General features: G+C 50.1%; 1 protein-coding gene across 7 annotated transcripts in view; it reads left to right on the forward strand.

The window, feature by feature from the left end:
• The first annotated feature begins 1,005 nt into the window (after positions 1-1,005).
• The window catches only part of FLCN (folliculin), a 35,085-nt gene continuing 10,277 nt past the window's right edge, over positions 1,006-25,813 (forward strand). For 2 of the 7 annotated variants that reach the window (XR_006196822.1, XR_006196821.1), the window contains exons 1-13: positions 5,186-5,249; positions 8,181-8,295; positions 10,362-10,634; positions 11,911-12,057; positions 13,155-13,376; positions 14,819-14,979; positions 16,915-17,006; positions 18,624-18,814; positions 20,305-20,418; positions 21,228-21,351; positions 22,369-22,500; positions 22,604-22,709; positions 23,380-23,694. Coding sequence is in view for 5 of the 7 variants with exons in the window: in XM_042917544.1 (XP_042773478.1) it covers positions 10,386-10,634; positions 11,911-12,057; positions 13,155-13,376; positions 14,819-14,979; positions 16,915-17,006; positions 18,624-18,814; positions 20,305-20,418; positions 21,228-21,351; positions 22,369-22,500; positions 22,604-22,709; positions 23,380-23,581 (1,740 nt within the window). In the remaining 2 variants the exon portion in view is untranslated. Of the gene's footprint in view, positions 1,147-5,185; positions 5,250-5,841; positions 6,094-8,180; positions 8,296-10,361; positions 10,635-11,910; positions 12,058-13,154; positions 13,377-14,818; positions 14,980-16,914; positions 17,007-18,623; positions 18,815-20,304; positions 20,419-21,227; positions 21,352-22,368; positions 22,501-22,603; positions 22,710-23,379; positions 24,713-25,813 lie in introns of those variants that run through there. The other 5 variants (XM_042917544.1, XM_042917541.1, XM_042917545.1 and 2 more) reach the window with 5 other exon arrangements.

Below are 25,813 nucleotides of genomic sequence, written 5' to 3' on the forward strand. Positions count from 1 at the left end.
GACAGGAGTTACCTTTGAAAATCTTGGGTCAAGGAGACGAGTGGCCTCATTTGTTACTAAGAGAATGTAAGATTTCACACATGCTGCCTCTGAAAAATCTGGAGCCTGGTTATGCCCAGTGTCTTGGTTGAACAGGTATCAGAATCTGTTTGCATGAATAGTTAAGCTGAGTTCTTCTCAGCAGCAAATTACTTTCTGAACACGTTTACTTATGGATACCTGTTGCCTTTTGATGGTGCCAGAAGATGGTGAGTTTGTACCTAGGGAATTAAGGCAGTTCTGAGGACCAGGGATATATAGCCTTGGGCTGGTGTTCATTGATGGACCTACCAGTTTTTTGAGGAATTTTCAAGTTTCGTCTTTTCATGGTGATATCAGATGTTAATAAATACTCTGGATTAATGAGAACGATTGCCCTCAGATTTCAGTACCTGCTTCATGTATTTGTTTCTGTGTTTCTATTTCCTGCAGTTACTACCTTGGTGAGACATTTTCCCCCTTTCTCCAATAGGTGCCAAGTAAACCACCCAAAGGGACAACATTTAGCTTTTCATACAGGCTTTCTTAAATGTGTGTGCTTGATCTGAGTGACCTCAGATTTGGGAGCTTGTATAGAAGGTATTATTCAAAGAAACCTCTGGTTGCATGTTTTTGTACGGTAGAAGTTTTCTGAGCCCAATAATGGTAGCGATGAGCAATAAAGTGGGGGAGGAGGGCGTTCTGCCTTGGATGGACGGCACCTCCTTTGTTTAGCAAATTGAAACTCAAAACAAAGCTAGGTGATAGTACTGTAACCGATGCCTTAGTAACAGTAATGCCTTGCGGTCTAATCAGGGACAAATACTTGCACTTTTCTAACAGTTTGGCAGAGGGGAAAGTTAAGTCTTGGGTTTTGAGGTGTGCTGAATCCTTGGTGTGCATTGGTGGACCTTGTTAAGTTCCCTCCTCTGTTTATGCCAATGGTCAGAATGGTATTCTGATTCTCTCCCACTGCTTGCTTTACAGAGACAGAGTTTTGGGTTTGTAAGTTCTGAGTTTCTGGGTTTGCGACTTGAAATGGTAACCAATTTGCAGAAGAAAACATTATTTGCACGCAAGTCTGAGAAGTGGCAAAAGGCCCAGAGAAAATAAATGACGGCAAATCAGGTATTTATGAATAAGAAAAATCAAGGGTATCCTTTTAAGGCCATTGAACCAACGACGGTAAACAGAGACAAACTCCTATCTGCATCCTTTCCTAAAATCAGAAGTTGAGACAAGAGAATTTCTGTTAATTGTAAAAGGCATTTCACAAGCCTGGATCCATAATGACCTGGTAAAGTTTATCAGACATAAAGAAGCCACTTGGCATTTAATATTTAACCAGCAGCTAGTATTAGGTTAAAACACAAGAAGCTAATCAGTTGAATTCTGAGGGGAAGGGTTTCTTAAAAGGTTTCTGAAAGTGCTATGGTTAAAAAAAAATGCTAAATTGGGGCGCCTGGGTGGCTCAGTCGGTTAAGCGTCCGACTTTGGCTCAGGTCACCATCTCGCGGTATGTGAGTTCGAGCCCCGCGTCCGGCTCTGTGCTGACTGCTCAGAGCCTGGAGCCTGTTTCAGATTCTGTGTCTCCCTCTCTCTCTGACCCTCCCCCGTTCATGCTCTGTCTCTCTCTGTCTCAAAAATAAATAAATGTTAAAAAAAAAATTTTTTTTTTGAAAAATGCTAAATTAACATTAGCAGCGTTTTTTTTTAAGAGAAAATATTATACTATTAATAGTTCTTGCAACTAGCTGGACACCTTATATGCAGAGTTAATTGTCTAATAACCTAAAACTTCAAACTGACTTAGAGGCTTTGCATGAGTTCCACCTTCAGAACTCACTGTTCGCAGCCTCTCGACAGCCCCCCAAACTTAAACACCTCTGAGAACACAGAAAGTTACTTTAGATGTTGGACGAAAGGAAAGCTTAGATTATTTTTATAACAGAGAATCTATTGTAATACCCTTAAAATAATGGGATGTGGTTAAAAATATTAGATATAATTGCTTACAAATGAAACACACTTCTTCCTGAAACTGAAAACTGATTCAGGGACATGGTGGTTTGACTCATAAAGCCCAACTGTATTGTATAGCCATATAAGACCGTATGTTGGTAAGGGCATACCTAAAAACCTCTATGAGGAATTTCACAGTGAGAATTTGTTCAGTGGTCTTGGCAACTTGTGTCCCTAAAGCACTCCATCAGTCTGGATGATGAGCTGGTCAATACCTAGTCAGTCAAGCCTTTTGATTAGTAGTAGGAAGGCAGAAAAGCATCAAGAAATCTTCAGTTCTGATTGAGCCCATTTCACTGGTGGGAAAACACGTTCTGGACCGTAAATGCCAGGACCCAGGAAGAGGGGCAGAGGGAGAGAGAGAATCTTAAGCTCCACGCTGAGCGCGGAGCCTGACGTGGCGCCCAGTCCCATGACCCCAGAATCATGACCTGAGCCAAAATCGAAAGTTGGACCCTTAACTGACTGAACCACTCAGGCACCCCCATAAAATTCTTATTATGGGATAGAAGCTTTGAGTTTAGCATGGTATTTCATTTCGTTGAACATTGTTGGGCATTATTGCCTGCTTTGCTTTCTCACTGATAACGTGGACTACATTTTCTGGCTTCCAAGATGTCTCTTTCAACTGAATGTCCTTGAAAGTTTATACTGTGTGGCAGCATAGTTTAATTAATCTTTGGCACAATTCATCGAGGCAAGGAATTGGCATGTAGTTCTTACTTTTAAACAGATTTATAGGTTTGAGAAAGCACCTCCAGAAGATGTAGGCGGTGGTTCCGGAAAGGATACTTAATGACACGAATGGAGTCCAGCTGTAGTTGAATGCACACTGAATTGCATTGAAAATGGCAGTGGTTGAATAAACTGCCCTCCACTTGGCACAGTCATTAGCCTATCATTATGAAAATAAGGATAATCTGAGCTAGGTGGTGTCCTCCACTAACAAATCGAGGAAGTTAATTCTTCAAATCAGTTACAATACAGGAACAGATATTTGTTGTTTCTTGGCTTAAAACCTATCTAACCAATGTCAGTTTCAAGAATAGCTACCACTAAGAGAAAAAATGGGAAAAAAACCCAAAGATTACCAAAAAAAGGAAAAAAAAAAGAAGCATTTTCCTGGCTTTCTTGAAACAATACAATATGCAAGCAGCTTATATATATGATGTACATATATATATAATATATAATATGTAATATATATATTAATCTTGTAAAATAAAAATAGTCACAGTGACTGAAATTTTTGGAAAGGATTGTAAATTACTTCCTTATAGTGTGGAAGTCAGTTAATCAGATTTGTATTTAGCATTGCTGCTATGGTAATTTTTCAGGGTAAATCCTGTTCACCTTGACAAATGTTGGCAACGATGTTTTTCTTTTAGAAATTGGAAAGGCACAGTCACATGAGGTGGCTGCAAACATTTCTTGCATCTTTCCACTAAGGCTTTCAAAGAATTCTGCAAACTCAATAAAATTCAAGTATCTGAAATTAAAAAAAATTTTTTTTACATTTATTTATTTATTGTTGAGAGACAGAGACAGCACAAGTGGGGGATGGGCAGAGAGAGAAGGAGACACAGAATCCCAAGCAGGCTCCAGGCTCCGAGCTGTCAGCACAGAGCCTGATGCGGGGCTCGAACTCACAAACTGTGAGATCATGACCTGTGCCAAAGTCGGCCGCTCAACCAACTGAGCCACCCAGGCACCCCTGAATTTAGAAAAAAAATTATGTTTATTATTTTTGAGAGAGAGAGTGAGTGGGGGAGGAACAGAGAAAGGGGGACAGAAATCAAAGCAGGCTCCAAGCTTAACCAACTGAGCCACCCAGGCACTCCTCAAGTATCTGAATTGTTGATGGCAAAAATAAAAAACAGAATTCCAAATCAGTATAGCCTTGTGGGTTTTCTGTTATTTCCCTCAAAAATTATCTTGTGACTTACTAGCCAATATATTCAGTTTGTGCTGTTCAGTATCAAGAGGAACTGGAGCGGTAGGACAAGTAAACATATAAAGGCAATGCCTAACCTCCTAACTCCCATAGTCCTTCATCTGTTATCACACCACTAAAAGAAGACAGAAAACAAATTGTAATTTTGTCTCTGTCTTCTAACATGGAAATTCAAAGAGAGAAAGAAATGACCCGGTTATTTGAAATAACACAACCACCTACTTCTACTTCAAAATGGTTTAGGCTTTTTCCCCAACACTTGAGACAACCGCCCTCTGGACACCCCCGGCGGCAGTCACAGGGACCAGGATTCCGCCATAAGGCGCCCAGAGAGGTCGGCGGTTTTTGGACCGGCCCGGACACAAGGTGGCAGCACCATCTCTCTCGGAGGTCAAACCGAATTTCCTGCGGTTCAGGGTGTGATTCACATCCCTCTAGCTGTTCACTTTAAGGACCGACGGGACACCTTGCACTGATGGCCTTAAAATTAATCTTTGAGTAGACAGACTCAATAACAGGCACCCGGGTCTTAAAGATTGCTAACCCTAACCCTTAAAGATTGCTTAATAATTGACTCATATTTTTAAAAAGCCTGGATGAATTATAGTTCGGGTAGGTGAGTGGGTCACGCACATGCGCACTCGAGCCGCACCCCACCTCCAGTTACCGAACCGGCCACAGCACAGCGTCGCGCGCTTGCCCACGGTCATGTGATGGCCACCTCCCGGCCACCTGCCCGCACGTCCCACCGAAGACGGGGTCCGTAGGCAATTTGATAAAAGCCGCAGGTGACACTATGAGACATCACCCCGCTCTAACGTCAGACATTCTCTTTCATTTTCTCTTCGGTGTGGACCGGGAGTACTATACTCAGCTGGCTATATTTTTCCTCAAATCTCTTTTGAAAATGTTTTTTAATTTTAAGCATCCTCCCCTCCCTCCCCCCGTAGTTTCCTCCCTTCGCCGGGCCGGCGCGGCTGAAACCATTCCGTACTTCTCGGTGGGGGGAGGCGCGGAAGCCTGGCGGCGAAAGAGGGGGTGTCGGGCAGCCGCTTCGGGTTCAGCTCAGAGCTCGCGTGGCCGGGCTCGCGCGGTCTTCCCGAGGGTGCGGGCTGGGTAAGGCCCCGCTCGCGTCGCGGTGCAGAGGTGCCCTCGGCAGGCCCGCACGCCCCCCTCCCCTGCGGGGGTGGGCGGATGGTCCGGCCCGGCCGAGTCACGCGCCTCGGGCTGGGCGCTGCGGCTGCAGCGGCTGCTGGTGAGTGAGGCGGCCGGGGTCCGAACCGAGGCTTCCCCTGCCGGCCGGGAGGCGCGGGGACGGGCGGGTGTCCCCGCGGGCCGACGAGCTCGAGCAGGGGCGCAGGGTGGGTCCTGTGAGGAAGACGCCGTCAGGTGCGCCGCGGCCCGGGCGCCGGAGCTGGGCTCGGAGCTCTCTCCGCCCCCTGGAATTCAGCCCCGCCGCGGCCCCCGGGGCGACCCGGGCCCCGACCGCCCTTGCGGGAGCGAGCCCCGGAGCGGTCCCCTGGCTTGTCCAGGCAGTTCGAAGAGGGGCTGTCGGGGCTGCTTCGTGGAACTTGAAGGGAGCCTGGCTTCCGGGAGGAGGGTGGTGGCGGCGGGAGGGAGTCCCTGGGGGCGGGGAAGGGGAATGGGTCCGCGCCTGTGGGCCTTGGAGAAGCCTGGCCGCCTTGGGGTTAGCTGCGGGGACCCAGCCGGGCTCTGAGTTGCTGTGCGGTGTTAGTGATCGGCGTGGCCGGGGGCCAGAGTGGAAGGGGTTGCAGAGAACCTGAGGTGTGGATGGAGGCGGGGCGGGGCGGGGTGGGGGGCAAATCCACGAACCGTAAAGGGATGGGGAACGTGACCTGGGTGCAGACCCCATCAGCGTCGTCGGTTTATTCCCCAACGTTAGAGATGCTGCCGGGAGACTGCACTCTTGGCATCCCTCCCACCCAGGTTTTGCCTTCCTTCTGGTTTAGGGAAGAGGGTGTGTGTCAAAATTCTTTTTTCCTCAGGCTGGCGTTCTGAGGCGGGCACTCTGATGAGCCGATAGGCCTAGAAGGATGGTAGAAGAGCACATTTCCCTCCAGTTTGGTGGGTATTGTTAGGTGCGTCCTCGTCACCTGGGAAAAATGTTTCCCCAAGAATTGGCTCATTGTGGGTTGAGGTCCCAGCTATTGGAGGCAGAGGGCAAGGGTTTGCTGAAAGGAGGTACTGGTTCTCCAGCCCGTGGTGTCCCGCCAGAGTGGCCCTAGGGGCTCCGTGTCAAAGCAGAGAAAGTGCTGGAGGCATTGGGTTACCAACATTGTTATGAAGAGATTGGGAAATAGCGGCGGGTGACTGTGTGTGCCCTACTGGTGTCACACATGAGGACACTTTGTAAACCAAAAACGAGGTGAAGGCAGTGGGAATAGGAAAGCCACCATGGTGTGACTGCGCTTGAGCTGGAAGTAATGCCCTGTGGGACTTTTCACGTTGCGCCTGCCGAGATCCAGCTGCTGACCCAGTGAGACTCCCCTGTGGGAGACTAGGTGGAGAAGCCGCAGGGGATTCTGATGGTCATTACTGGCCGAGAGCTACTGTGATACTGGATTTCTTTGCAAAGCCCTCTGTGATCCTCTGCGGTCCTATGAGAAGACCACAGAAAGTGGGGAGGAAATAGGCCCAGGGCCAGCCTCAGCCACTGGGGGAGGGGGGCCGTGGGAGGGGCCCTGCCTCCTCCAGTTGTTTGGGTTCTTTCTTGGAATATAAAGTCGAAGAGATTTGGCCAGGGTGGGGTGTGAGCGCGTGTGCAGATTTCTGCCTCCTTGGATTCCGGAAGGCTGGCTGGAAGCGAAGAACTGTTAGGCATACTCAAGCCAGGTTGTTTTCTTCAGTAAACATCTGATGGAGATTGGAATTGGAGAATGAATAGAGAACTGACCTCCTGCTACTCAGAGTTCTGATGCCGCGTGCAGCGGTTAACCTGAGAGGTGGGGGTTCCTCTGTTTCTCAGCTTTAGGGTGGTGCCAGATGAGGATAAATAAGATATTGGGCATCACCTGGCAGGTAAGAGCTGGAGACAGGCTTTTTCTGTGTGACTTCAGAGCCAAGTGGTACCTCCCTGTCTTCCACTGGCTGCCTGGCACCATGGTACTCCCGATCGGAAGAGTCAGAAGTCTTGTCCTCTTGTCCGACAGGACTGCTTTTCTTTCTTTTTTTTTTTTTTTTTTTTTTTATTTAAAAATAATTTTTTTTTCAACATTTATTTATTTTTGACACAGAGACAGAGCATGAACAGGGGAGGGGCAGAGAGAGAGGGAGACACAGAATCTGAAACAGGCTCCAGGCTCTGAGCGGTCAGCACAGAGCCCGACGCGGGGCTCGAACCCACGGGCAGTGAGATCATGACCTGAGCCGAAGTCGGACACCCGACCAACCGAGCCACCCAGGCGCCCCCAGGACTGCTTTTCTTTAAAAAAACAAAACAAGGGGGTGCCTGGGTGGCTCTGTCCGTTAAGCGCCTGACTTCAGCTCAGGTCTTGATCTCACGATTCGTGAGTTCGAGCCCCGCGTCGGGCTCTGTGCTGACCGCTCAGAGCCTGGAGTCTGTTTCAGTTTCTGTGTCTCCCTCTCTCTCTGCCCCCCCACCCCCGCTTGACTCTATCTCTTTCTTAAAAATAAATAAACATGAAAAAATAAAAACAAAATAAAAACCAAAAAACTATTAGTGACAGTAACCCAGGCTGACCATGGGTGCTGGGAAGTAGCTTAGCAACATCATCTCTGATCTTTCCTTTCCATTCGAGGAAGAGAGAAACTTGTAGGTCTAAGGTCTGAAGGGTTGAACTGGCATGGTGTGAGTGCTGCCAAGGCAGTCCCCTTGTAACCAAGGGTAGGAAGGATGAGGACCTTATATTTTTAAATATTTTGTATTTTTAAAAAGACATATTTCTATCTAAAGAAATCCTTTACGAAATATTCCTGTAGAGGTGTAAAAGTTCAGCTCACATTTTGGCTGCAAAGCCAGCTTGCTGTCCGCTGCTGCTCAAAAGGCAAGAGGCCCGCGAAGCCATTCAGAGCCCTGGGCAGCCCCACGTCTTCTTCTGTGATGTTCTGATTTTAAGTCAGCGGTAACTGCTTGCTTTTTGTGTATCACTAAGTCAGTTGCCCTTAGAATTCACTCTAGGTTTTTTTTTTTTTTTTTCTTCACTAGAAAACGTCAGGTCTTAGAGCTGAAGTATGGCCGCCCTGCCTGACTCATCTGGAAATGGCCTTGCACGCTGTTGTGTAGGCGGGACGGTGGACGTGTGACTTTGCTGAGTATAAAGGTTCGTGTGGATGCTCTACACGTTGGGTGAAGCTTAGCCAAGTGCTGCTTTCATGCGAATGTTTTGCTGGAAGGAACCTTATTTCTCTTCCCTTTTATGTCCCTCAAGGAAGATGTGGCCTCTTTTTCTGGGGTTAATGCCTCTGCCTTTGGGTCTTAATACTAATTTTCTGAGGTTCTTACTCTGTCAGTGGTCACCTCACCACCCCTTTCACAATGGATTCTTAAACCATCATTTTCCTTAATCTCACCAGAATGAGCCTGGTGGAACCCCTGTTTAAATTTGGCTTACTTGGGTCTCGTGCCACTAGGCTCTCAGACTGCTGTTCCCATGGTTGTGCTCTTGAACCTCTCCTGCCCATAGAGATCCTCAATGAGTTCTCCACTTCCTGTGGCAGCAACTGCCCCCTTGTTACGGGCAGCTCCCAAATCCCCTGTCCAGTATTTTAATGTGGTGCCTACTGTGCGTGTCAGGAACTGTTGTAGATACAACCTCAGGCTGACTCCTGTCGCCACTTAGGGAACGTTTGTACAGGGGAAGCGCAGTGCAGAGGAGGGGAGAGGGAGGCAGTGGGAGTGAGCGAGTGTTCTGGGGTGCTGGTTCGGGAGGCCTCTCAGCAGGGATGTGCCGGGCAGAACGAAATGGTGAGGATGGGGAGTCGGGTAGAGGTCTGTGGAGTGGCTCGGGGCTCCCAGACAGCGCGGTCTGGAATCTCCACGCAGCTCTCAGGGTTTTCCAGCTACATGTCCTGCTGTCTCTCTAACCCTGTCTCCTCTCCCACTGCCCACCTCCCTCCGGGAGGTGCCCCAGCTCTCCCTACGTGCCAGGCACGTAATCCCCGTCTGATCCCCATGGCTGACTCACATCAGCCCAGCTGATCTTCTCTCCAGTTTCCCACTGTAACATTCGAGCTCTGGCCCCTCCCTCAGGGACAGGGGCAGGGCAGGGGCAGTAGTTGTCGTGGCAGCTGAGAGATTGTCTGCGAGATGCCAGCTGGGTGGCAGAGTAAGCGAGCTGGCTGGAGAAGGGAGGCTGCTGGGAGGACGCAGTGACGGACACACCACGTGGGGTTTTGAGGACCCTGTCACCCAGGACTTGCTCACCGCCCCCCATGCATGTTCGCACTGGGACTGCCACTTTGTCTCCCTGGGTTCAGCTTCCTGGGCAGGTGCCTCTGACTGGCCAAGCCTTGGTCATGCCCATGCGGGGGGATGAGGACAGAGGATGTCTCACCTTCTTCGGCTCCGTAATGGGGGAGGGGGTCCCCAAAGAGAAGAGGGTTTAGATCCTGGCCACTGGCCACTATGCTCCTTTACCGTACTTTTCATCAGAACCTATCAAAGGCTCTCCAATCTGTAGATAATTCCGGTCTTTACTAAGGCCTAGAAGGCTTCCTAAAATCCACCTCCTCCTCATCTTCTGCCTTCATCACCCATCTCTGTAGACAGACCCCTAGTCCTGCCCCCTCCGCCTCCACGGCTCCCTTCAGCTCTCACTCAGCGAGCCCTTGTGTCCAAAACCGCATCCCACCTCTCCAGCACTTCTCTGCCCTGGCCTTGCCGTACTTTCCTTCCCAAGGCTGGCACCGTAGGAGAGCAAGCAGTCTGTCATGTGTCCCTTCCCTCCTAGGGGTAAGCTCTGTGAGGGCGGTGGCCTGTCACCCAGCACAACTGCTGTTGATTGAATACATTGAAAAAGTGTCTCCTCCAAACCCCACTGTTACTTATTTGTGTCACGTTTGCCCCATCGTCACTCGCACATGTGTCCTCTTGCGTGCTGTCTACCCTGTAGCCCTGTCACAGCTGTAACTGAAGGCTTTTCTGTGTGATCCTTGAATTACATCCTCCTTCCTCTGTTGTGACTCCTGGTCAGCACGGACCGAGGACGTGGTTTTTCCCGTACACCTGACACAGTGCTGGGTGGGTGACCTGCCTCTGCTGGCCAGGAAGCCTGTCGGTGGTGTCTCCCCAGTGCCTGTGCTCCAGAGGAGTTGGCAGGTTCTGTAGCGTGAACACAGGCTGGGCGCTGATGTTGTTTCCTCTCTTCCCCACCCCCCATACACACAGGCCCCCTTCTGTCTCCAGGACACCATGAACGCCATCGTCGCTCTCTGTCACTTCTGTGAGCTCCACGGCCCCCGCACTCTCTTTTGCACCGAAGTTCTGCACGCCCCACTTCCTCAGGGGGCTGGGAATGGGGACAGCCCTGGGCAGGGCGAACAGGCCGAGGAGGAGGAAGGTGGCATTCAGATGAGTAGTCGGATCCGCGCTCACAGCCCGGCGGAAGGGGCCAGCGCGGAGTCCAGCAGCCCGGGGCCCAAAAAGTCAGACATGTGCGAGGCAAGTGTCTCTCAGGGTGTTGGAGACGTTTCTTTCTCAACAGGGACTCATGCTGTGTATTTGACCTCCTGGAGAGTGGGCAGGACACCCTGTGGGACTAAGAGCAGTGGACGTGACCTCACGGGAAGGTGTGAGCACGGACCGTTCTTTGTGGGCCCTGTGGAATATGCTTGCTTCTTCTCATGTCCTTTTAGTTCTTTCCCTTCACCCCAGCGTTCGCTTTTTCAGCCCTCCCCTCTGCTGCTCATGTCTGCGTGCCAGCCCATCGTAGGCTCCGCTTCCTTCAGTCCAGTGTTCTCGGGCACTTTTCTCGTGGGGTCCTGGCTGTTACTTCTGGTGTCATTTTGTGAGCTCTGGGGAATGAGGTTTAAGTTCCCTCAACAGGCTGCTGCTTTGAGTGACAGCTCTAGGTCGGGACCTGAAACCAGAGGCAGTGTTAGACCTGTCACTGCAGTGTGAACAGGAATCCAACTGCGTGAGCTTGGTTCCACTGGGAAGCAGGTAGCATGCCCAGGATTGCTGTGTTTATTGCTGGAAACACCCGTGAGGAAGCAGAAGGTGGGGAGAGCCTCGCTGCTGTGAACAAGTCTGACAGCTGTGAAGGAGAAGGAAGGAAAGAGGAGGGCTGGGCAGACAGAGTCCTTGAGCTGGAATTGCCATGTCCCGCATCTCACGGGAGGGGCTTGCCTCCATACCCTCTTGTGCAGACTCAGGGTGGGGAGAGCCTCCGGGATGCGTGATCTCGGCACCGAGGTGGTGGTGGCTCCGGAGGGGCAGCAGCTGGGGCCACCAGTCGATCTGCTCCACAGCACACGATCTGAGCTTGTGTTCTCAGGCTGCTGCAGCAGCTTGGAAGTCTGGCAACCTCCTGAGGCCCTCACTAAGTGGCTGTGTCAGGACCAAGGACAGAGGCTGGCACATAGTATGTGAGCCACTTTGCAGCCCCGAGCCTCAGCTTTGCCTTCAGTAGAATGGGGATTCTCACCGTAATTATCCCATAGGGCTGCGCTTTGGGTTATATGAGATAATGTATGCAGAGCTGTTCATAATACCTGCTCTGTAAGTGCTCAGATTAGACCTCTTATTCACACTCTTGATGATCTTTGTGATCTCTCTGTCCTGGTTTTCCTGTTCAGGAAACATTTGAGATCTTCAGATAAGTACTCTAGAAGCCAGCTATTTTTATATGAAAATAGATGGAGTCTTTTGTTCCCATGTGCACAAGAAAGTTTGTTACCTGCTTCCTAATTGGTTCTCTTTTCCTTCGGGGGGGCAGGGCTGCCGGTCACTTGCTGCAGGCCATCCTGGGTATATCAGCCATGATAAAGAGACCTCGATTAAATATGTCAGTCACCAGCACCCCAACCACCCCCAGCTCTTCAGCATTGTTCGCCAGGCCTGTGTGCGGAGCCTGAGCTGTGAGGTGAGCACCATGACTCAGGGGGCACTCTGGGGATATCACACACATCTAAGGTGCCCCGAACAAGTTCAGTACTGGTTACAGTGAGGAAGACAGAGTCCTGCCCTGAAGAGGACGTGGATCAGTGAGTAGGAGCACGGAGCAGCCCCAGGTCTCTAGAACGCCAGAATAGGTTGGGTTGGACCCCAGTTTTCTAAATGGTTGCTAGCTTGTAATTTCAAGCACCAGACTTCTGTTATCTGTTCACTCTTGGTGAATATATTTCTAAGATATTAAGTATTTCTAGGATATTTCATTTACCATATCAGATATCACTTTTTTATTGTCTCTGTCATCATTACAAGCCTTAGTGGTCACCGTGTGCTCTTAGAACCTGCTGAAGGGTAAATCAGTTTGTTCCTTAACTATACCCCGCTGCTGTTTTGATTTCAAGTCTTAGTTCACGTCTTTTGATTTCAAGTTCTTAGTCTATGTTTGTATCTGTCACGAATTCATAATCCCAGTTGTAAAATTTCCCTTTTCCATACTGACTTGAGCAGACACACTGAGCGCCTCTCTCTGTTTTCACTTGACGGTTGCTGTGTGCCTACCTTCAGCTCGTTCCCTCTTTTTGATTTCCTGTTGGCTAATCTGCTAGAAGCAGATGGTTGTGCCAGATAGAATTGTGTATAAAGTAAGAGTGAGTATGTCATGAGGGAGACCTAACTTTTCTCCTATAAATGAAGTATGCAGGTTTCATTGAATGGACCCTACGATGACTATTTTGACCTTCCCCAGTATATTCCAGATGAGTGACAGTTGGAAATTTGAGTCTGGAGTATTTACAGTATTTGAATAGGAGTTATTTATGGCTCAAGGTAGAAAAAAGTCCTGAACCTACTTGCCCTTGCAATCCATGATAACGAACGTGATCTTTAGACAGTTTGATCCCAGGAGCAGATGAAAGCAGTTTTCCTGTCTTGGCCCCCACCTTTCCCACTCTTCCTATGACAGATGCTAGTTTATTAGGCCAGAGAGATAAGTCTGAGGAGGAGGATTTGACTTTGTGTCACTAAAGCCAGCACAGGACTGTGTCCTGGAATGACTGCTGATTTTCACAGGTCTGCCCTGGCCGTGAAGGCCCCATCTTCTTTGGAGATGAGCAGCATGGTTTCGTGTTCAGCCACACTTTCTTCATCAAAGACAGCCTGGCCCGGGGCTTCCAGCGCTGGTACAGCATCATCGCCATCATGATGGACCGGATTTACCTCATCAACTCCTGGCCCTTCCTGCTTGGAAAGATCCGAGGGATCATTGACGAACTTCAGGGCAAAGCACTCAAGGTGACCCCACAGAAAGAGTGGGTGGCAGTGGGGGAGGAACTTCACGCCGACGGGGGGGGGGGGGGGGTCAGAGCACGGGTGGATTTATGACCTCTAGGTCTTGGTGGCTGTTGCTCTGTCTGAATCTTCTGCCTTCAGACTCAGGGCTGGTGATGAGCCTCACCGTCAGTCCTGCTTGCTTTACTGGGCTCTCTGGAGTCCGCTGTTGTCCCAGTTCTCCTCCAGCTCTGGCTTCTTTACTGCGGTCGAATGCCCTGGTGTCTCCCTGGTGCCTGTGCTTCCTCTGACCTTCATTTCCGAAGCCTGTCCATTAATCGTGTTGTAGACCCACCACCAGCGTAGGCCTCTAGCTGTGGCATCACGTCTCTCAGGATAGGCTGGGTCATGCTGTGGTAACAGACAGCCCCCGGACCTCGGTGGCTCAAAGCCACAGTTTGGTTTTTGTTCATGTTCTGTGTCCATGGCAGGGAAGTGGGATCTGCTTACTGCAGTCAGCCCAGCAGGCGGACCGCAGCCAAAGGGGAATGTTGCTCGTTTCTCTGCTGGAGGGGTAGATGGTGCCGGAGGGCCTTGTCTCTCTCCGTCATTGCCAGAACTGGGCATGAGTACCCCCCCCCCACCCCCCACCCCCCACCCCACACCGGGTCCCTCCGTGGAAGCCTCCGTGGGCCTGGGACTGGAAATACTTGCAGAGCAACACTGATGACCACCCCCACACGTGCCACCCGAGTACTGTCAAGTGCCTAATGAGCGGGTTGTGGGAGAGGGACAGGAGGTCACTTACCCCATTCCTCTTCCCCCATTCCTCTTCCTCGGGTGGCTTCTAATCAAGATGCAAAGCAAAACCATCCCGTTTGGAATTGTTAGGCTGGCGGCACTTTCTGTGCCCTTCAGAGGGGGACTGAGTTTTCAGGAGCAGGATCCAGGATGTTGGCTGTGAATGAGCTGGCTCTGGGTTTCTTGGCTGGTTTGGTTTGGTTAACAGGCTACCTCTTCCCAGGGCGTGTGGGTGGCTCATTCGGATCAGCGTCCGACTTTGGCTCAGGTCATGATCTCACAGACTGTGAGTTCGAGCCCTGTGTCGGGCTCTGTGCTGACAGCTCGGGGCCTGGAGCCTGCTTCAGATTTCGTGTCTCCCTCTGTCTTTGCCTCTCCCCCACTCACATTCTATCTCTCTCTCAAAAGTAAACATTAAAGGGGTGCCTGGGTGGCTCAGTCGGCTAAGTGTCCTACTTCGGCTCAGGTCACGATCTCACTGTCCGTGGGTTCGAGCCCCGCGTCGGGCTCTGTGCTGACGGCTCAGAGCCTGGAGCCTGTTTCAGATTCTGTGTCTCCCTCTCTCTGACCCACCCCCGTTCATGCTCTGTCTCTCTCTGTCTCAAAAATAAATAAACGTTAAAAAAAAAAAAAAAAAAAGACTAACTCTTCCCTTTGCATTTCAGGTATTTGAAGCAGAGCAGTTCGGATGCCCACAGCGTGCCCAGAGGATGAACACGGCCTTTACGCCATTCCTGCACCAAAGGAATGGTAATGCCGCTCGTTCGCTGACCTCCTTGACAAGCGATGACAACTTGTGGGCGTGCCTGCACACCTCCTTTGCTTGGTAAGGAGATTTTCAGGTCTTTTAGCACCAGTTAGAATGGGTACAGTCACGGGTACAGTCATGGGTACAGTCACATAACCCATATAGTGGTTGGGTTATGCATGAATCTGGGGAGAAAGGTTGTTGGATGAGTTCCCCTCAGTGCCTCTCTGCTGTGTACTTGTTGGCAGGCACCGACCTGGGCTACAGTCCTCCTTTCCCTCCAGGCATCTTCCCCTGAGCGTGTGGAAGATTTACTTAGGTGGCACTCACTTCCCTGTGGTCTGTTGGTTTATTATTTAAAAAAAATTTCTTTTTCAGTGTTTATTTTTGAGAGACAAAGAGTGAGCGGGGGAGGGGCAGAGAGGGAGACACAGAATCTGATGCAGGCTCCAGGCTCCAAGCTGTCAGCACAGAGCCCAACATGGGACTCAAACCCACGAACCGTGGGATCATGACCTAAGCTGAAGTCGGATGCTTAATCGACTGAGCCCAGGTGCCCCTATTTATTTAGTTTTTTAATTAATGTTTAAGAGAGAGAGAGAGAGAGCATGAGCAGGGGAGGGGCAGAGACAGAGAATGTCAAGCAGACTCCACACTATCAGTGCAGAGCCCTGCTCAGGGCTCAAACTCATGAACCTCGAGATCATGACCTGAGCCAAAACCAAGAGTTGGATGCTTAACTGGCTGAACCACCCAGACGCCCCTCCCCGTGATATGTTTAAAATGATGCTCCCATACCAAGAGCAGTGATCACCTCCCTTTTTTGTCTACAACAATAAACGTTTCTCTCACACAGCTCTGTGGGTCAGGAATTCGGGAGTGGCTTAGCTGAGTGGTTCTGGCTCAGGTTCTCAGGAGTTTATCGGTTGGGTCTGCAGTCATCTGGCAAGCTGTTGGTGCTGTGGGCATGGTCACGTCAAGCACCTGTTGTTTGTGAGGAGTGTGCCATTCGCTAACACCTGCCAAGTCAGGAGGAAAGGATTGCCTTTGAAAACTACCATAGTCTGGCCTCTGGCCTCAGATCGCTTCTGTTCCTTCCATTGCAAGATGTTCTCGCGAAAACTCCCAAACTCTTGTTCTTGTGCAGCAGCGGCCCCAGGTGTGGGGGCTCGTCGTCGAAATCAGGCCCAGGTACAGATGAGGCACCTAGAACGAAGATCTTTGAGGGTGGCCCCTGAGGACCTGTGACGTCAAGAGAAAGTATCTGTCTCCCCCACCCAATGTACAGTCATTTAGGGAGGTTTTCAGACAGACCCAAAATAGAATAAATAGTCTAATGAACTGCACACCCTCATCATCCAGCTGTAGTAGTTACAACATTTTACTGCTTTTTCTGTCTCCTCACTTTTTTCCGGAGTGTTTTCTTTTTTTTTTTTTTAATTGTTTTTCTTTTAACGTTTATTTGTTTTTGAGACAGGGAGAGACAGAGCATGAAGGGGGGAGGGTCAGAGAGAGGGAGACACAGAATCTGAAACAGGCTCCAGGCTCTGAGCTGTCAGCACAGAGCCTGACGCGGGGCTCGAACTCACGGACCGCGAGATCATGACCTGAGCCGAAGTCGGATGCTTAACTGACTGAACCACCCAGGCGCCCCCGGAGTTTTTTCTTAAAGCACGTTTTAGTTGTATCATTTCAAACATAGAGCCATTATCGAACAAAACTGACAAATTCCTTCGTATCATCCAGCCCAATCCATGTTCAGTTTTCCTGTTTTGCCTCAGAACTGACCGTTGAAGTGGGGTCGGGTCACCCCTCCACTTGCACATTGTTCTCTGTGCCTTTTGTTGGAGGACCTGGGTCACTTGTCCTGCAGAATTCTTGTTTTGGATTTGGCTCAATGTAACTGCAATGTGATCTTTTATAAACTAGTAGCCAGATCAAAAGGCTTGTCTGGCTTCAGGTTCCGTTTTTCTTCTGGCAAGAACCCTTCACAGATGGTGCTTTGTTCTCCAGGCTCCTGAAAGCGTGCGGCAGCCGGCTGACTGAGAAGCTCCTGGAGGGCGCCCCCACGGAGGACACCTTGGTCCAGATGGAGAAGCTTGCGGGTGAGCCGGGAGAGCCCGTGCTGGAGGCCTTGCCTGTGGTGGCTGGCGGGGGCCGCGTCACAGCCTCCAGGCCCTCCTCCGTCCTCACGAAGGGGACCCAAGGATGGGAAACCGGGGGGAGCGTCTGCAAGGGCTTGCCCTTTGTTCTTGGGTGTTTTTATCGTGATTTCCTGTCTCCTTTTTGACAGTCCTGTGAAAGAATCTACTGCTCTGGGCAGGTTGGGAAAATCTGCTAGTTGGGGTTGTTGGAGGGTGGAGAGGACGGATCGATTAAAGGTTTTCTTGTCCCTGTTTTACAATATCCAGGTGCTTGGTCTCTCTAGACAGTCTCTCATTCTTTGTTCTTTAATGATAAAATGTTACGCGTCAGCTGGACCCAAGGTTTCTGTCAAGGATGGTTCCCAAGCCTTTCCAATGTCTGGGCAGTCCTCCCCAAGTTCGTGACCAGATCTGGGGCTCAGGGTCCTGGGGGTTTTAAGTAACTCCCCAGGTGATTCTGGTGTTCTGTGCACCAGCACAGGAACCTCTGGTCTCAATCCCGGCCGTGCTTTTCCCTCGGAGGTGATTTGATTCTTGGTGATCTAGGTCCACGGCCTCAGCTTCGGGGTTGGGTAAACCAGACTTGTGATGTATGTCGTGTGTGATGTGTTACCAGTAACACTTGACGTGCTTCAGGTTGCGTGTGATGGACCTTAATGAATCGGAGCCGGTTCTTCCTAGTCAGGTGACTTCGCACGCACTTCGATTCCGACATGCTTCTTTCCTGAGTGGGAGAAGAGGGTAGAGTATCAGCGGGAGCAGGGCAAGCTCTGAAAAACAAAGCCGTTGCCGTCCGCCTTCGTGTCCTCGTGGATCAAGTCGGGCCCGGGACCATTTGCTACTCTGATTAGAAATTAGAAATTTCGAGGCTGGTGAAGATGGCAAGGGTAGTCTGTTGGTGAGAGTATTTACACAGAGAGCCGAGCAAGTCCATCCGAGCTCGTAGGAAGGCTAGACATGCGGGCACGCAGGGCTCTCTGTCATGTCTTGGACTGTAGTTCAGCTCCGAGCACGCACTTGGATCTGGACGGAACTGGGGCCAGATCCTGGCTCTGCTCCTGTCGTGTTCTGTGTGCACAGATCAGGCCTCTTCCCTGCAGGTCTCACTCGGAACACGGAATGAAGATGTCCTCATTTGTGACAGTTGTCACACAGATTAATGGAAATAACAAGTATTTCTTTATCTGTAAGATGAGAATAGCACTGACCTCGGGACACTTGGGAGGATGAAGAGGAATAGCGTGTGGCCACCCCCAGCATAACACCTGCCTGGGGAAGTGTTCAGTGAATGAGCTGTCAGCTTGCTCAGCGTTGCATTTTTCCATGACCGTGAGCAGCTCCTAGTCTTGCAGGTGCCTGCTTCCTAATGCAACGTGAGGCTTTGAGCTAACTAAATAAGCAAGCAGACCAACCCTCCCTGCTCACCCCGGGGCTCCGAGAACAAGACGTATGAAAGCTGGCCCAAACCAGAAATCAGGAGATGCCTTGTGCTAAAGTGGACACGACCCTTTTGCATCCAGGGAATGAAGGGATCCAGGGGCAGCATGTTCATAACTGTCTGTGTTGTCCGCCTTGCAGACTTAGAAGAGGAATCAGAAAGCTGGGACAACTCTGAGGCTGAAGAGGAGGAGAAAGCCCCTGTCATGCCAGACGGTGCAGAAGGGCGGGAGCTGACCAAATGCCCAGCAGAGTCTTCCTTGCTCTCAGACTGTGGAAACTGGCAGCCCCGAAAGCTGTCTGTCTTTAAGTCCCTTCGGCACATGAGGCAGGTAGGCGACAGAGGAGCACACCCCCGCTCAGAAGCTCTAGAGAAGAGCCCAGCCCCCTCATCCAGCACGCTTTGTCCTTCAGGCCCGTCGTGTTCGAGACCTGGCAGGAGTGTCGGTTAGGAGTAACCAAAAAAATCCTTGATGGCTGGCTGAAGACGGCAGCGGCCGTCTGGGGTTTCTTAGCCACGGGATGTGTGCTCCCCTTTTAGTGATGATGTGCGTGTCTGTTTTAAAGAAATACCTGCATGGTTGGCTTCTCACGGTTCTCTCATCTTGTCATTCTGGAACCTTTTAAAGGAAGCGAACATCACTATTGATTTGCCTGCAACCTAGACACTTTGTAAAGTAGAAATGATGGCCCTTCTTACAAGAAATTGGAAAGAACCCAGATGTCCAACCAAAGGAATTGCATCCAAATGATGGGATGTCATTAAACGCAAAGAAGAGAGCAAGCGGTGTATTGTGCAGGGTGGTAGGTGTGTTTATATGCGATAGCAGAGACGGAGTCTCACGCAGCACTATTGACCATGGTTATATTGGGTCATACAGGAGGAAGAGGTCACAAGATTGTAAGGACAGTCCCTTTTTATACTTTTCTGTGGCTATTTTTACAGTGAGCGTGAGTTTTATCAAAAGATATTTCTGTTTTGGAAAATGGAGTAAGGACTGATTTAATGGCAGATGCTCTGTGGGGCTGGATGAGGAACAGTCACCCATCAAAACCATGTATTTGGCTAAAATCATCCTTGTCGATTGCTCATGTAGTTTAACGTTGGAACGAATCTTAAATTCCATGGGAAGTGGGAGTGTTTTTTGAAGCTATAAGAGTCTTCTAAAATCTCTAGTATTTCTAGCCTCCCTTTTTATTTTTTAAAGCCATGCTCATAAGCCATAGGATAACAGACTGAATTCTCCTAAAATGCCAGTATCAGGGAAGTTATAAAAAGTCGGGTCGAGAGAGGGACTGTTCTGGCTAAAGTAGGATAAAGATAGCAGAATAAGTAAAACAGTCGTGATCCTTAAGTGAATCCTGGATTGAAAGAATAGCAGCTATAGAGGATATTGTTAGAGGTTTGGGGATCCAGATACTGGGTTGGTGGCACATGCATATGGGGCTTCTGGGTGTGGTGTGTACTGGGTTGTGTCGGAGAGCCCTGTCCTTTCTGGGTGCTCAAGTGTCATGCTGCCTGTCCCTTGCTTTCAAATGGTTCAGCAAAATAGCGTATAGAGAGAGAGAAAGTGAATGTTGCAATTCTCTGCCTCAAGTGTTTAAAAATAAAATTGGAGAAGAGATCTCAAAGTGTGCAAGGGCTTTGCGGTTAGGCTTTCAGGTGCAAATCCAGAGACTTCCTGCTGCATCTTCCCGGCTGCAGGCTAGTTACCAGCTCTTCTCTCTTGGCCCATCTCCCTTCCCTGTACAGAGAGCACACAAATAACTTGAGGTGCATGGGAGAAAATTCACAGAGAAAACCCTGAACTATATCTTTCAGGTCCTGGGTGCCCCGTCTTTTCGCATGTTGGCCTGGCATGTTCTCATGGGGAATCAAGTGATCTGGAAAAGCAGAGACGCAGACCTTGTCCAGTCAGCTTTTGAAGTTCTTCGGGTAAGAGGATTTTTTCTCTTAAGTATTTTGTAGCAGGACCGGATTTGTCTAGTGGGTTTTTTTTTTAAATCCTGACTTCGGGTGTGAATGTTAAGAGGCATTAATGGCTCAGTGTAAAGGTTTGTGCCTGAATCTAAGATATGTGTTGTTTTCTCCACTGTGTAAAAAAATGGCAGCCATCAATGGTCGTTCTTTCCAGTGGAAGGAGTCTGTGCTAGGAGTCTGATAGATTGATAACTGACTACCTTACACCCCATCCCCAAATCCCTCCAAGAAGTCACGGGCATGGTTCTCAGCTGCCAGAGAGGCAGGTCCGGGTCACCACACGTTCCTGGGCACAGGACATTCCCAGTGAGTCAGATGGGATGAGGGTCTACCGTGCTGTCTGCGCCCCAGAGGCGCAGAGGGCGCCAAGGCGTAGGTCTGACTCTGATGATATTCAAGTCATCAGAAACCTGGTGCATGCCTCACGTCTTGCTAGGCCTTTGAGGGCACAAGATGAATGTGACACAATCTGTCAGAAAGCTTAAAATCTTTTTGTGGGACGAGGGAAGAGACAGAAACCGAAGATCGATAGATTAATACCGCAAAGCAAGAGGTAGCATCGGTCCTGTATGACTGATTGCCGGAATAGGAGTCGGGGCCGTGTGGGAGACACCCCAGTGGGGCTGTGTGACCAGGAGTGCCTTCTGGGAGGAGAGAGGCTTTGCACTGAGCTGCAGAGGGCGCTTGGGGCGTGGGTGATGGAGACAGGCAGTGGCGGGGGACATTCCAGCTGGTGTCAGCCTGAGTCACTGGGTCCTCTCTAGACTATGCTGCCGGTGGGCTGCGTCCGCATCATCCCTTACAGCGACCAGTATGAGGAGGCCTACCGGTGCAACTTCCTGGGGCTCAGCCCCCACGTGCAGATCCCCTCCCACGTGCTGTCCTCAGGTGCGTACCTTTCCCGTCTGACCCGAGTCCCTGCGCCTTAGGGCACACGAGCAGAAGTGGGTCTCCGCCGTGGACGTGAGGATGCTGCTGGCTCGAAGCAGGAGGAGCAGCTTTCCCGGCGGCTCTGGGAGTCGATTTTCTGTCCGTGAAGCGGGTGAGGGTTGGACAAGGCGGCCTCAGAGTGAGGGTGGCTTGTCTGGATGTGTTCTCGGTGGAGGGCAGGATACAGTCCTGGGGGTGGGCACGGCACAGATGGCTGCCAGGCTCTCGTCATGCCATTGTGCTGAGTTGGTGATGCCAACAGGATTCCGGAGACGACGACTCTTTTACGTGCCTTAAATCCATCCTTGATGTTCTTGAGTACAGTGGGGCTTGCTCAGCCCGGCTCCTCCCTCAGTGCTGGCAGGTTCCCTCTGCCTCCTCCGGGCAGAGCCAAGAATCTAGTCAGCGTCCTCGTCTTTTGGTTTGGGCACTTTAGCAGTCGGCGTGGGTGTAAATCCCAGCCTCCCCAGGCAAGCCAGGGGCTTCTCTGAGCACCCGAGCACACCGATGCAAGGTGGCCAGGAGGTTGACGGGCGGAGCTTCTGGCGCCCAGCAGTCCTGAGCTGCCGCTGCGGTCAGCGCCCGGGCTGGGTCCTGAGTCCCTCGGACGGCACCTGTTTTTGGAACACGGGTTCCTGGTGTCAGAGATGGGCTTGAATTTCTTCACCGCTACTAACTGTGTGACCTTGAGCCAAACCGCTTTGTTCCCCTGTCATAAAATGGGGCTAACAGCGGGACCCTGCCACAAGGCTGTTTGGCGTTAGCTGAACTGAGGTATGTAATCAGGAGTGACTGTAACATAATGCGTTCGCTGAGGCAAGAGTTAATCCTTAACCTGTATTCACAAGTACACCAGAAAAGGCTTTAGATGCCCAAGCGTTAGTCCGGGGAGGTGTTTCCGCTCTGTGATCCGAGATGACTCGGAGTGGCGGCGGGAGGCAGGCTCCCCGAGCGGTGCGTTTTGTGTCGCTGCAGAATTTGCTGTGGTCGTGGAGGCCCACACAGCCCCTCGCTCCAGCCTCCACCCGGTCGGGTGCGAGGATGACCAGTCCCTCAGCAAGTATGAGTTCGTGGTGACCAGTGGAAGTCCCGTGGCCGCGGACCGAGGTGGGCGCTGCTGAGCAGGGCTTCCTTTCGCAGGGGGAGCGGGAAGGAGGGTGAGGCTGCCTCTCGCTCCCCATCATGCTGACGGCCCCGCCCTTGTTCCCAGTTGGCCCCACCATCCTGAACAAGATGGAAGCTGCTTTGAGCAACCAGAATCTGTCTGTGGGTGTGGTGGACCAGTGCCTCGTCTGCCTCAAGGAGGAGTGGATGAAGTGAGCACACGCCCTGTCGGCCCCCAGAGTTGGCTTTCCCCGGGGGCGGGCTGGCAGCCAGCGGCAGTTATATTCTGCTGGCGAGAGCCAGAAGCTGTTTCCAGAAGAAGAAGAAGCCGTGGCCTCCGTGAGAAATGGGCTAGAATAGGAGTTCACAGCGTGGGTTCAGATAGCATCTTCGCCATTTAGTCTGTTAGCTGGGTGACCTCGAGCAGGGTCAGTGCTCCTCGTCCCCACGCGGGTCCTCTGTGACATGGGAGTGACACGTGCCTCCAAGAGAAGCAGTTATTTTTGCTGCTTAATTAACTTTAAAAATCTGAAAGCCAGATAACAGATGTTCCCTTTCCGTTGAAGCTAACTAGTTATTCCGTTAGTAATTTTTCCTTAGTAATTTTCTGTCAAATTCAGTTAGACCTTGTCCTGATTTAATAATATAACGAAGCTTGGGAGCACTGAACTCCTTTAATGAATTTAAAGAAAATGTGCGTTTTCCCCCATCCTGAGGCCCCAGCCATGTGACCCAGGGCGGAAGTGCGGGGCAGGCAAGAGGTCCTGGGGTGTGCAGGCGTCTGCAGGGCTCTGGCTGGTCCTGAAGCCGTCCGGCCTCAGCCCAGAGCCCTGGTGCGATTATGCTGTGGTGTCTGAGTGCTCTGTGTTTGATTTTCTTCAGCAAAGTGAAGGTCCTCTTTAAATTCACCAAGGTGGACAGTCGGCCCAAAGAGGACACGCAGAAGCTCCTCAGTATCCTTGGAGCATCCGAGGAGGACAATGTCAAGCTGCTCAAGTTCTGGATGACGGGTCTGAGCAAAACCTACAAATCGCACCTCATGTCCACCGTCCGCAGCCCCACGGCCTCAGAGCCTCGTAATTGACCCCGCCGTGGGAATCTGAGCCCACGTTCACCTGAAAAGCGGCGATTGCCATCTTCGCCGCTGAGCTCAGAGACGGGTCTCCGAGGGCAGTCACAGACCACTCCTGTTTCCTGGTAAGGAATGGAAACTGTTGGGGCTGAACTTTGCCCTCTCTGTGGGATTTGGGCCTGGTGTAGTTTTCAGTACCATGCCACAAGCCAGTTGGATTGCTCCAGCTCTGAAGGGGGCACAGAGACACTTGGGACACTAGGTCCCCTGTGTGTGTGCACCTCTGTGAGAGATGACCAAAGACAATGTGCATCTCCTGTCTCTCGAGGATTTCGATCTCAGAATTTATAGGGAAAACACGTGACGCCAGTCCCAACTTGGGTATTTTGGCCACAGTAAAAAACCTCTCTTAAGGTTAATGTTTGAACCTTTCTGTTCTGAAACCCAAGACTTTTCCAGGTTTTATATGTCTTCGTGTATGTTTTGCTACAGTTGTGACTTTTCAGGGTCTGTGCCGATCCTCAGTCATTGTTAGTGATCTGGTTTTGAGCTCTAGGAATGGCTTTTGGGGTGGAATGGATGTTTTCCTCATCTTTGGGCCTTCTGGGGTTCATGTTCTGGAATCATGTAACTTCCAAGGCTTCTGGCCATGCTCTTGGGTGGTTGCTTTGGCATTTCCCTATAGCTTGAGGACAGGCCCTGATCTTTTTTTTTACACAAAGATGATACTTTGCTGAAATGTCGGATGGAGCCATTTGTCTTGCCTGACTCACTGGATGTGGAGTTGAGGAACCCACCACAGTTCTCTCCCGTATCACTTTGCCCTTTATTGATTGCTTCTTTAAACATTTACATTTGGCAGCAGGTAACAATTTTCAGAATATGGTGATTTAAGAACATTTTCTCATGCCAGTGTGCACCTTTAATAAGGATTCATGGCTTGGAGGGATTTTCCAGCAGTTTTGCTGATTTGTTTATAGTTCTTTGCTTAATTTATATTTAACATGGAGACTAAGTTTATATGACTAGGTATCTATCGTGCAAGAACATTGAAACACAATAAAGATGTATTTTTTTAAACTGTCGACTACGTGGTTTTGTTGGTTTGATACCTAGAATTTTCTTGGGATCAGTCACAGAAAATATCATGGCTAAAATCAAACCTGTGTTGATAGAACCATTTTGGAACTCTCGAGTCTGTTAAAGTCTTGCAAATTCTAGAAGACTGGACATTGTGGTCAGTTTTGATCAATTTCAGCTCGTAGCACAGAAGCACTACCATCCCCCAACCCTAGCCACATAGGTGTGCAGGTGTTCCTGGAGCAGCCTGCACACACCATAGGGGAGCTATGGTGAGTAAAAAGGACCCTAAACTACAACCTTGGAGAATCTGTGCTCTGATCACTCATTGTTGCTTCAGATCACAGGTGCAAAGAGCCTGGCAGCCATTGTTTGCACCTCCCCTCACTGTTGCAAGCCCCTCCCCCTCTGGCTGCCAGAGGACTTAATGGTCTGATGCCCATGCCCCCACTTCAGTTTGTGTGTGTTTTTCCCCTTTCAGGAGCCAGATGATAAAATAGGATGTTTAGAAACAACTGCATACACAGGGGAAATTAGAAACTGTGCATGCCCAAGGAAAGGCTCAGAAAGACCTGAGAAAAGTAGAAGTTTATACCTCAGTCTGATCCTTGGCAAAGAGCTTACAGTGATAGAAATAGAAGACAAAAAGCAGCAAACCTTGGGGAAGAGGGAAATATCTGATTTTCACTTATCACATGATTAGATTTAAATGTCCAGTGTTCAACCAAAAATCACAAAGCATACAAATAAATAGGAAAGTATGTCCCATCCAAAGGAAAACAACAGAATTGGTCCCTGGGAAAGACTTTTAATGGCGGATATACTAAACAAAGTCTTTAAAACAATTCTCAAGATGCTCAACTAAAGGAAGATGTGAAGAAAGCCAAAAAAATGTATGAGCAAAATGGAACTATAAAGAAACAGAAAACCTAAAAAAAACAGAGTTCCAGAGCTGAAAACTACAACTGCAATGAAGAATTCACGAGAGTGCCTCCAAGGCCAACTTGAGCAGGCAGAAGAAAGAATCCATGAACTTGAAGATAGAACAGTGGACATCAGTGAGGCTAAGGAACAGAGAAAAATTGAAGAAAAGTGGACAGAACCTAAGAGAACTATGGACACTATCAAAAGGATCAACCTGCACATTGTGGGAGTCCCAGAAGG

This window comes from Panthera leo, chromosome E1, assembly GCF_018350215.1.
Source record: "Panthera leo isolate Ple1 chromosome E1, P.leo_Ple1_pat1.1, whole genome shotgun sequence".
In the NCBI taxonomy this organism is placed as follows: Eukaryota; Metazoa; Chordata; class Mammalia; order Carnivora; family Felidae; genus Panthera; species Panthera leo.